At 40.6% G+C, this 12,607-nt stretch overlaps 1 protein-coding gene across 1 annotated transcript in view; it reads left to right on the top strand.

The window, feature by feature from the left end:
* Window positions 1-346: 346 nt before the first annotated feature.
* Window positions 347-12,607, top strand: part of TRIM66 (tripartite motif containing 66) — a gene marked incomplete at its 3' end in the record, with an annotated part of 36,318 nt that continues 24,057 nt past the window's right edge. Inside the window, exons 1-2 of the mRNA XM_008945875.1 lie at window positions 347-512; window positions 11,477-11,577. Of these exons, the coding sequence (XP_008944123.1) occupies window positions 347-512; window positions 11,477-11,577 (267 nt within the window). The remainder of the gene's footprint in view (window positions 513-11,476; window positions 11,578-12,607) is intronic.

The raw sequence follows: 12,607 nt of genomic DNA, 5'->3' as shown, positions 1-12,607 counted from the left end.
TTGTAAGTAGATCAACAAAACAGATAGCTTCAGTTTTTACAGAAGTTGCAAGTACTATAGAGAGACAGTGAAGGCTGAGGGGAGAGTTTGTAAACCTTAAACCACACTCCTGCACAACAACCTGCAAAGATATCCTCTTTTATAAAGCAGGTATGTGATTTTCAGGTGCAAGGAACTTCCTCTTTCTTCACAAGGACTAAATAAACATTGTTTCTGAATCAGTGCATCCCACTGCCACCTTCTAGTTTGCGCTTGAGTGGTCAAGGGTTTTGTTAAGTGATCATCATGATCATCATGAGCAATGTTGTGACTCTGTCTTTTTGATGTCAATCTTCAGCCAACAGAAATGGAGACCCTGGATCTGCTGAGGAATTGTTTGGTGTGCAAATGGGACCTGCAGAGGAGAGAGCCCAGGATGCTGCCTTGCCTTCATTCCTTCTGTAAGGACTGTCTTCCGGATCTGATTCAAGGCTATAGCTGTATTCCCACTGGGTGTGAAGTTCTGTATGAAGGTAATATTTAAGGATCTTTGGCTTGTGCTCTTTGTATTACAGTATTATAAAAATAGATGTGTTGAGAAGTGGTTTTATGTAGCCTATTCCTTTACAGCACTACTTTAAAAGAATACACTAGGGGACTCAAGATTTGTAGGAGCAGAGGGCGGATTGGGAACACGCCTCCTTCATGATGGTTTTCATCCAACAGCAGTGTTTTGAAGAAAAATGACACAACAGGCACTGTGTAACATTTTCTAGAAGGGGCTAAGTTTCAGTTACCAAGTGTGACATTATAATTATTTGATTTGCTTAGATTAATAAATGAAGAGATGCCATAAGGTCATTTCTAGGCTATATCATCAATCTTTTAGATATACGAGACCTTTCTATGACACTAGTTGTGGTGATAGTTTTATTCCTCCTTCTCTTCCTCTTTGTGTGCACCCTCTCAGCACAAACACAGAAACTTCCTGCTCTTTGTTCCTAACAGAGGTCATTATAATTGTTATTAGAACAAGTGTATTGTGCACTGAAGATTTTATCCAACTGTAAATGCTGCTTCCCTCTGTCTGAACCCCTGTGACTGTAGCTGGTACTGTCACTTGCCCGAACGAGCTGAGTGAACAGGTGAGGACAAGAAGCATTTTGTGACTGTCTTTTGAAATTCTGAAGTTATTTGTACACTTTTTGGTAGTGGTGTTAATAGAAAATTTAAAACTTTTTTGGAGTTAGACAGGACTTGGATCACAAAATACAGTCATTTTAACTGAATGAGTCTCAACTGCCATAGGGAAACTTCCAGACTCTTTACTAATTAATAAGAAAAACCAAGTCACGTAGATTACTTGTATTTTCACAGGCTTTGAACTTCAGATGAATGAGGCACCATTTATTATCTTCCATAGCAGGTGATAGAAACATGTAGGACAAGAGGATACCTTCTGTGAGGTGATGGTAATCTGAGTTGGTAAAATAACATAAACCAGATAAGTGCAGGTCTGAGAACAAATGGAAACAGTGTTAGGAGATCACTGTCAAAAGTCTACCAGAAGAAAAAATATAAAGGAAAAGGGAATCACTTAATTGCAAAGTTAATAAAGGTTGTTCATGAATACAGACAGAAAAAAATCTAAAGGTAGGAGAAATCACAGTAAAGCAGTCATTTCAAGTAAGTGTCACCTGAAAGTTGTTAATACCTAGTCATAGTGGCCTTAAAGTCTGAGGGACCTATTTTATAATAAACTGCTCTTGAAAACAACCACTCTGTTACTTTTTATGTACCCTCATTTGACATCTAAGCCAGTCCTGTTTCCTCCTTGTTTCTGTTCGCCAAGTGGAAAAGTGAATTTACACCTCCTGGGGATCTTGGGTGAAGTGCAGCTAGAGGTTCTCATGAGTTCTTAAAATATTGGATATATTTCTTCAGGCTTCTGGGTGGATCAGGAATTATTTGTCTGTAGGGAATCTGAACAAGCACTAGTTTCTTTTGTACTCTTGATGTTTGTTTGTTTACTTCTTCATTCTCTTGTAGATAGGGAACTTCTCTGAGAAGCAGCAAATTTAGAGACAATAAATAATGAATGGTGGTGACCCAGGAAATGAAATGAGACACCGGGTGCAGAGACTCAGTTAATGTATGAGTAAGGAGAGCTGCAAACCCAAACCACCTGTGTCTGAGTCAGTGGCTGAATCTGCAGCTATCACAGGTCAGCCAGGATAAACCTGTGAAATCTGGTGGTATGTTGCTGAACGGTGCTTGCCTGCACTGGTTGTTGAGTTGTGGGCAGTACAATACCAAGTCAGTTTTTAGGGTTATCTTTAGCTATGACCATATGTAACTGCCCATGGTGGACTGTAAGTACAAGTGCTGCATCTTAGCTGAATAAACATGAGATATTGCCTCTAATTAACATGTGTTCCTTACTATGAATTCTTACAGTAAAATATAAGAAGGAGAAAAGTGAATATATTTCCAAATGAAGTCAATCTGGCATTTGCTACAGAAGCTTACTTGAATTTGAGGTTGGCTTGTAGTACTATAAATAGTACTATGCTAACTTAAAGCTCTTTTCTAGTTTATTGTTGTTGTATGAGGATTTCAGAGAAGATGGAGGTAAGTGGTCCTGATATTTGATGGGGGTTGATGGTGGAAACTTACTTTTTTACCTGTATATGTTTAAGATGAGTAAAAGCCCCGAGATAGAGATTTTATGGAAAAGCTGTATACATGTCAGAATTTATTCAAAGCTTTGAAAACTGAAAGTCTGGGAGTAATCTGAGTGGAAGAAGATCATTATCTTTTCAAGTTTGGCTCCTACTTATGCTTCTTATATGAAGGAGACTTTAAGATTTTTAATCTTTCTTCTCTTTTTCTGCAGGCCAGTGTCACTTTCCTTTTTTTATTCATGCAACAGAGAACCCCCATTCTTCTCTGTAGATCTGCATGTTGTGTGCTTCCAGTCTGTCTAGTGCATGGGAAGGAATAATTTTAAAGAGAGGGATTGGGTGAGAAAAAGGAAGAGAAAATTCCCTCATCTCCTGAGAAGGAAATGTCTCAGATAAGGACTTTCTCAGGCTCCTACCTGTGTGAATTGCCACTCACAGTGCAGTGTGAAAACACACAGCATGGGCTCTTGCTTGCTGCCTTGGCTTCCTGGGTCTAGCTCTTTCTCACTGAGTCCTGAACACACTCAAAAACAGATTCATCCAGGTTCCTGTGCTTGTGCCTCCTTTCTGAATTGGAGGTGGGTGCCAAAATAAATTACCCTTTATCTGCAAATCTTCTTCTCCATAAGATACAAGAAAGCTGGGGAGGGACTTTTTAGGATATCGAGTAACGACAGGACTAGGGGGAATGGGGCAAAGCTGGAAGTGGGCAGATTCAGGCTGGATGTGAGGAAGAAGTTCTTCCCCATGAGAGTGGTGAGACCCTGGAATGGGTTGCCCAGGGAGGTGGTTGAGGCGCCATCCCTGGGGGTCTTTAAGGCCAGGCTGGAGGAGGCTCTGGGCAGCCTGATCTAGTGGGAGGTGTCCCTGCTCCTGGCAGAGGGGTTGGAACTGGGTGATCCTTGTGGTCCCTTCCAACCCTGACAGATTCTGATCTGTTTTAGCAGAGGACTTGAGAGCCCTAATGGCTCAATGGTTGGACTTGATGATCTTGGAGGTCCCTTCCAACCTAAAGGATTCTATGTTTCTAAGATGTTCACTGATTTAAATTGTTGATTGGATGGTTTAAATGATTGAATTAATTGAACGATTTAAAATGTTTTGGTGCTTTAAATGCCACCAAGATATTAATTTCAAAAGTAGCTAAATGAGGGCCAGTGGAGGTGCATCGTTATAGGGAGTTTGTGTGTTTGCAAGACTGTCTCAGCTCGAGGGTTGGGTAGTTTTTGTTCCCAAAGAAACCAATCCCAGGTAATCACTGCTCAATCACAGTTTGCACCCCTGAGAACAAGGCAGATCAGGAAAGATGTACTGCAACACCTTGCAGATTTCTGCTCACTGATACCAAGCTCTGGTATTATTTATATTTTGTGACTGAATTGGGTAATTTGTCTAACCTTAAGTTACACTTTAAATTTGTAAAATGTGATTAGTTGTTGCTCAGCTTTGTAAATTGCTTTGAGAAGTGGTAGATTTAATTGTATCATGTTTCTGTATTGACCTTGTGTGTTGAGCTATTTTCTCTGAAATTCTATTTTAAAAATCTGCTTTGGCCTCTTATGCTTTTCTAGGTTGGATAACAAAAATAATGGAAAATGACTGCATAAACTCTACCTGCATTCTGTGCATAAGTCAAAAACTGCCCACCCTTGTGTTCTGTTAGCCTCCCACATGCAAGGGAGGGTCCAAGAGCCCCACTGAAACACCAAGAAATGTAACAGGGTTATGGAAACAGGTTGGATAAAGCTGAGAGAAAACAGATTGCTAAAGGGAATGAATGTGGCTTCAGCTGAACTGTTGACAGATGTCTGCTTGCTGCATTTTATTATTTCCAGCTGAAAATATAATTTTCTTTAGCTTGCAAGGTAAGTGCTATATATAACCATAGATCCCTAATTGTGAGTGCTTGTTAGCAAGGCAGGAAAACTCAGCCAAGCACTGGTCACTCTTGCATTTAAAGTGTTCAGAGAGATTTTCAAGGGCTTTTATTTCGAGAAAAAGACTGAGCTCTAGGAGTCCTTTGGCTCTAGGCTCTTTTTCAGTATGATGTTTTAGCATAGGCAGTATGGCCTGCTGGCATAAGGAGACAGGAGACTCCAGGTGTAAATGCATGTTGCCTTATCTTGTACTGAGTTTATATGTAAGAAAAAAAAAGTTTATACTTACAGTGGAGTACAGTTTGGCTTTGTGCTACAGCTGTTATATCTCCAGACCCCAAAAAAACTTGCAATCATATAAGGCAAGTGATGCAATGCATTACATTTATTGATTCTGATGGAGAATACCCATTTTCTTTAATTATAGCCACTTAACAACAAATACATGTTTTATTTCTAAAAATGGAAGTAGAAAGGTAACTGTAGAGAAGGAAACTGTTCATAATGTATATATTTAGTAATTTAAAAATAGATTTAAAGTTGGTCAACCTTTCTTACTCTGTTGTTCAGCTGCCAGATCCAAAAGGTGAGTGAAACAATGGGGGGTTTAGTTACGTGAATAGGAAGCTGTAGAGTGGGAGGTTGTCTTCAGAACTGCTTCCTATAACCTATAATTGGGTCTCCAAGGAGGTGTAAATTATGCCTGCAGCTTATGCTGTAGCTAATGCTCTCTGAGAATAATTATTCTGATGGTTGTTGGAGGAAAAAGTGGAGGAATAGGTGCAACATGTAGACAAGTATAAATGTGGTGGGTATGATAGCTCCACTGTTTGTGTCTTTATGCTAATCAATTCCTGTGATAATAACAGGTTAATTATCTGCATTGATTTATTTCTGAGACAATCAGCTTGAGGGTTCTTTCTATTTAAGCCTGACCAGACTGGAAGACCTTGAAACAAAGCTGTGAGCTGCAGCTTTTGATGTTCAGGAGGTCTCTGTACTCAATTTCCATACGTGGTGGAGAGGTTATGGTTTGCACTTTCAGAGGTGATTGCTGCAAATTATCCACAGCTCTGTCACTGGCAAGTTGGAGTGCTACAGCATCGATGGAGTATAAGCTGGAGAGCACTCAGAAATTTTGGATCTTTCTTTATTTGTGATTCTACAAAGAAACACTCTGTATGAGGGTCACAATCCTGTTGTCTGCTGTACTATTCCTGGGGTCTGATACAGGGTGGCAACTTTCATTAATAGAACCTATGGTGATATGGGATGTGAGAGATCTGACCTGTGGTGAGCTAGGGCTTGAACAGCGTATGGCAGAACCTTGTTGTTTTCCTGAAAGCTGATTTTGGATATCCCAGCTGTGGAGCTGGAGAGTCCAGACTGGGTATCTGTCTGACTGCTGGGTCCACTGGCTTTGAATTTCCATTTTCCTCGACAATCTAGTTACTGTTCCCAATGGGAACTTGACAGTGGAAATAAACTTATGAAAAAGGGCTGCAAACCAATTCAGCCAAGTAAACAACTGCTGCTGAAGCTTTACAGGGCTCGTAGATGTGTGCATTTAAACAGCACCCAAACACACAGGTATGTCTGTATGCATGTTGTTTTCTAGCACTGGTAGCTTTTGTGGTGGTGTTCAGGTACTTTAGCCTACTATGGATGGTAGTTAAAGGAGTGGTGGAGCCCTGGAAGGATGTAGGTATAGGACTGTTCCTCCACATCCCTCACATGATGAAACTTCATGAGAGTCTGTTCAATACAATGTGGTCTTCAGGGATTGTTCAGTTCTAGCTCATATCTCAAACAGACTGAGAATAGCTTGTATGTGGTTTACCATGCATGTAATTCTGAAATAGGGTTTTATTCTGCATACCATGATGAAATGGGGCTTAAATCAACACTGGGACCCTTGCTAGCCTTTCTAAATTCACAGTCATCTCTTTAGCAGTGAAATGTCATGTCATAAATAATGATTTCAAATGATAAACAGCAGGAGGTAATGAAGTTCTAAAAAATAATTTATGCAAATGTTTCTAACTCCTTCCTACCAATATAATTTCCATACAAAAATAGAGCATGTCAACAGCTGTCTTAGCTTTTTGCTACTTCTACAGATTTTGATAACAATAATGGACTTCATTTGGCCATCACTATTGCAGCATAGCTGAATTTGGATCCTGATCTCTTAATTTGTAAGCTGTTGTTTGACTCCTGTAATTCCGTGTTGAATTGCTACTTAGTTCCAGAAATTGCATCATTCTTATACGTACAAACAGTGAGTCTCTAGGGCTTCTGGCTACTCTTGCCTTCACACGCTGTGCTGTAATAATGATACATTTAAATGAGCTGTCTGCAAAGTACGGGTTCTTAAACCAAATTAATAATGTTGTTTAGAGGCAGCAGTAAGGTAGGAAGGCAAGAAGAATGTTTAGGTCTGCGAAACGCACCGTGGGAGCGAATGGCTTTGTGAGACCTGCTGCCAGCTGAATCTGGAAGAGCTCTTCTCTTCCCTTCTGCACACTTGCTCCAGGTCATTCTGAGGACTGAGAGGAGACACAGGCAAGAAGGCAAGTAGGATACTGCTGCTCATTCTCACTGTGGGATTTTTATTCCACCACTTCAGGAAAAATACAATCATTGCAAGCTAACAGGCCTGGATGAATCTGAGAGGCGAGGGCAAGAAAGAAAGCAAGAGGAAAAAAAATATGGGTCCATAGTGGCCCAGTACATCTCTCTCCCCTGCTGTTTGTCAGCATTTCATGATGAGGAAGGGGGAGCAGCCCCAGACAGCCCCTGAGAGGTGTAGCAACATCAGTCTGCAGTACGGCAGAGCCTGATCCCGGGGAATGCACTGGGGTGCAGTTCTGCTGCATAACCACCCGCTCCCCAGCTCCAGGGGCTTCGTGGGCAGCTCTCTGCATGGTTGTCCAGAGGACAGGGAAGGGCTTTCTGGAAGCTGTGCTTTACTGGTGGTTTGCACTCTGAGCACAAGCACGGCACAGGGCGCTTGTTTCGAGCTGTTGAAATACTTGCAAATAGCCACAAGCAGCAGCTGTGTATGTAAGGTTTGCTTAATTTCAGGGTAATTGCTTCCCAAACCGTTCTGTACTGTATTTATTATGCCAAACTATCATTAGCTTCTTTTGGGAATTTATATTGAAAAAGGTTGGGCGTTTCCAGGGAGCATAGGTTTTCATTAAATAGAATAAGAATCAAATAAGCCACATGAGCTGAACAAGTATCATTTCTGCAGCTACCACATTCAGGGCAGCCCTCTTTTAGTGAGAGGCAAATCCATCTCCTGTGCTTTTAATGAAGTCTTAAATACAGAATTCAGTGTTAGGACAGGTGAGAGGTGCTTACTGATTAGCCCTTCTGCAGGGGGAGACTACTTCCAATTCCACTATTGCCCTCGTGTCCCCGTTATTTCTCCTGTTCAGTGTTATGCTCTTCATTCTGATTTTTTTTTCATTAAGCTGAGAACTCTATATGTCTTATGTCTGTCTCAAGGGAGGGTTAGATTTGAAATAATTATAATTGGATATTTGGATATTTAAGACACACTTTGACGTTACACAATCAAAGCTGCACTTGATGGTCTGTGGTAGCAAGTCTAGTGCAAAGTTTTGACCTGTGTGTGTGACTTGCACCATGTGTATCTCTGGAACAACACTGATTTCAGTAGTGTAACTTGGATCTAAACCTGGAAACAAAATTGTCCCGTGGCATCCAGGGCATCACTTTTACATATCTTCTTATATTAATTACTAGTAATGTCATCTACCTTGATAATCAAGACCATGTCCTATTTATTAATGCCACTTGTCCTGGTTTGGCTAGGGTAGGGTTGGTACCTTGTGTACCTTATCCTAGCCAAACCAGGACACCACTGCATTTCTCTCCCTCTCTCTCTCCCTCTCTCTCCATATACATATATATATATATACACACACACATATATATATATATGGAGGATTTCATGCAGAATTGATAACCATGTATTATATATGTTTTCTTAGGGTGCAAATTTAGGGTGGTGCTTGCTTTAAATACAGTTTAAAACATCAAAAAGATAAGTCTTGCCCACTGTCATCTTAATGCACTCTTTATACAATGTATTTTATACATCATTGGTTTGTAATGAATTAGCAGAATTTTAAGTTCACATGAACATGCCTGAGGCCATGAGCATTCCATTAAATGTCATTCAATTGGTATAATTTAATTTTAACATTCTGCACTGTCTGAATAGTGTTGGAATATAATAAAACAGTAACTTCAATATTAACTTTTATTTACCTTATGTCATGTGTAGACAGAAGTTGTCCTTTCTATGGCAAAGCCCTGAGCACTGCTCTTGTTTGCCAATAAACAGCTGTTCACAGCAATGCTTTGTGCAAGGCTGAGTCTTCACCCACCCGGCGTATAGATGAAGGAATAACTGAGAGTTGTGCATTTCCCATCTCAGAAAGTAACCTGCTGACAGTTTCCCCTCTGGTCAATTTGCAGCGTGTCAGGTAGTCTCAGTACGGAGGTTTTCTCTCTGTATTAGCCAGATCAAGAGCTGGCACTGCTTGGGCAATGCTGTTACAGGACTAAGAAACTGATTCAAAGTCTCACAGGGCTGGAGGCTGTTCCCTGTGGAGTCAGTAGATGGTTTCCTATTGACTACACCAAGAATTAGAGCATGTCCCATGAGACTTAATTGAGAAGCTGCTCGCAAAGTAGGTACTTTGCTTCCCAGCTTATCAATCCAAATGTGTCTCTCTTTATTTCTGCTGCTGTTATAGCCGGGTCACTTTGTAAGGTGCTCACAGGAAAACTTGAAAACCGTTTCACCTCCCAGGAATGAGCACTGCAGTTCACTGGTGCTTGCACTGTTTGGAAGGAGCAGGAAGGCACTGCCTGTATAGCACATCTTCTCTTAGCTGCTGCAGCGCTCCTGCTGCTTTTAGATTTCTCTGGAGAACCAAACTGTTAATGGATAGCTAAAAGACACACACACACTGCAATTTGGGAAAGCATGTTCAGTGTGACTACTATAAAAGCATTCTGTTGTCCTGGAGTGTAACATATGAAGGTCATTAGCTACAAATATTGTAGGTAAATACGATAGCTTTTCAACTGCACTCTTATCTTAAGGATGCAAAGTAAAGGAAGAGTCTAAGAAACTTCTATAGCTTTCTGGCATCGTGGCATCTTTATCAAATGAATTTTCAGCCTCTTTGTAACTCCTGTCACCAGAAAACACTTAAACAAGACTCTTGTTACATGCCCAGGTAAGCAAAGCACTGGCAATTGCTTGTGTTGCCCTTTCCTCTGGGGTGAGCTGTGGCTGAGGAGCACCGGTGCCTGTGGACACCGCCTGTTCCACCTCACATCCCTATGAACACACTGCTCTGTGAAATGCAGTTAAACAAGTGTGAGGTAGAACATAATCTGCCACTTGGGCCCCCAGATCTGTTGTAAATGCAGCCTCAGAATATAGTAAACAATATACTTGTGTTTTTATAACGAGATTTGAGCTAAAAAATATCTAAACCTCATGGAAGCAGTTCTTAGTAGGATGTCCTCGTCAAAGGAGATGTAACAGTACTGAAAGTTTCTTCAAAATATGTGTGAATGAAAGTGAATGTATTCCAGCATCTAACTGCATATAATGCTTTTGTCAGAAGTGGTAATATAGGAGGAGTTTGGGCTTTGTGTGCCTTTGTCAACGTAAAATGCTGCTGTTAAAATAACAGTGCAGTTCTGAAAATGGGAGGGCTCAGGGTTAGAGGGGCCATGTCCTGAGGGCAGTTAATACTGAGCACCTGGAGAACATGAGAGTCCCTGACAACTGTCTGGTGCGAAAAGTAATAGATATTTTAAGATTAAATTAATCTACAGGCCCCTCTCTTTATTAAAAAATAATTTTAGTTAAAGGAAAGAACACATCAAACATTGTCAGTCCAGTAGAAAGTTGTCAATTATCTCATTTTAAAAATCTTGCTTTAAATGAGTTTGCATCATGTAGTTGTGGAAAATACTGCTTTTGGTTGCCATAGACAGATCACTTGGCAAGGTGAGTGCAGCACTGGAATTCTGTCCTCAACACAATGGAAAAATTTAGATTAAAAATGATACTTCATAAGTAAAGTATTGGGTTTGCATCTACTGTAGCTTACAGAAATGTGTTCAGAAACGTGTGCACCCCTCTGAACTGGTGTGCAGTTATGGACACCTTCCTGAGCTGTCAAACACTGAGATTCATCCCAGCTACACTCGGTACCTCGTGAAGGTGGGGCCAGGTTTTGCTGCTCATGCTGCTTGCTTTGCTTTAGGGATGATCATGTTTTGCCACCTGTAGATTGTTATAGATGGTTTGCAATTTAAAGCTTCTTTATCCTTCACCTTTATTCTGACTGGTTGCTTCTGCTAGCAGCATGTTACTCCTCTTTTGGTTCACTTGGGTAGCATGCTGCACTGTATGTGAACTTGTATTAGGCAACGTGTGTTCTCTGCTTTCAAATACCTCTGGCAGTATAAAGCTGGTCTAGACGACCTGTAACTAGTATCAGAAAGCACAAGTAGATATGTAACAAGGGAAAACAGTTTAAAGTGAGCTCAGTTTTTATCAAACCTGTAATCCCTAATGAGTTCGTGGGGATTTGGACACACAGGTATCATTGATAAATACTGAAATGAGTCAGCTGAACTTTTGTGTCTTTCTAAAGATTTTGCTGCCTTGTTTTTGTTTCCTGTGTATTGAAATACATCTAGCCACAAGTAACTTATGACTTGAAGGATGCGTTACATTCCTGGAACTAAGTATGTCTGTGTGATGTCAAAAAGACAGCAGTATTGAAGTGTGGTTTTTGTGATTTCCTGGTTCACATGGCTGGTATGCATTGTTTTATTTGTGTTTTTTGTTTGTTTTTAAAAACTCAGGTATCCTTTGCTGCCCGGTGTGTAAACAGACCTGCTTTGCAAGGGATGTAGTTGAAAACTTTCTCAAGGCCTTTCCCACTGGTAATTTAGCTATGGCAAAGGTAAGTGAAACCTACCAAGGTAGGTACCTTCTAACTGATGAAACACTACCAGATGAATGCTGTTTGAGAACAGAGCAAACTTTGTATGAAACAACAGACTCTCTTACAGTTTGATCATGCAGCACTGTAATTCACTCTGAGGGATGGACACACTGCCTTCACAGTACTTCTTGAACTTTATTTGAAGAACGTTAGACTCTATATACATAAAATAGAATCATGTAAAAAATCTTTACACTAGTGGTGCAGGACTGGATCTGTGATAATCAGTGTATAAAGATGATACTGAAACTTGTGGTCCCCTTTCTGCTTTCAACAGAGTAAACAGAAGGAAACTACTGGGTAAATGGTTTCATCAAGATTACCCATTAGATTCTGATTTGATCAGTGTTTTCTGACTGACTTTTAATGATAAAAAGGGTCACATCATATTTCAGTTTCCCATTGGGGGATGGATATAAAGGGTAATTAGAAGGCACAGGATTACAGGAATACTTGGCTTTGTATTAAATGTACATAGATGGGTTTCACTTCTGTTAAGTAGCCAGTTAACAGGCAGGACTATTCTCACAGTTTTTCTGTTGTTAGTACTTTGGAGGAGGGGCACAGAAAGGTGTGTATTTCTGCCCCCTCCATTACAAAACAGTGTTCTATGATTTCCATGAATAAGATTGATTTCAGAATGTGGAGGTATTACCTGTAGCTGGGAGCTAAAACAGGTGAAAACTTTCCAAAGCTGTTCTGTATCTGCTGATTGTGTTATCCCGAGTGTGATCCAAAGCAATGAAGAACCTGTGATACTGGATGTCACCTAGTGACCCAGCTCCTGCACCTCAGTCTGTCTCTTTTGCACTTTTGATTCTTAAGGAAACTGGATAGCCACATTGGATATTCGGTTTCAGGGCCTTTGGGTGGAGGGGAAGGCTTTTCCATAATGTAGGTGTTTTGCCAATGACCAGGCCCAACAAAAATGATAGCACCAGCAGGGAGATGAACCAATACACAGACTGTATTGTAGACAAAAATGTTA

This window comes from Merops nubicus, unplaced genomic scaffold (genome assembly GCF_000691845.1).
Source record: "Merops nubicus isolate BGI_N331 unplaced genomic scaffold, ASM69184v1 scaffold2448, whole genome shotgun sequence".
In the NCBI taxonomy this organism is placed as follows: domain Eukaryota; kingdom Metazoa; phylum Chordata; class Aves; order Coraciiformes; family Meropidae; genus Merops; species Merops nubicus.
This window is presented reverse-complemented; position numbering and strand designations above follow the sequence as displayed.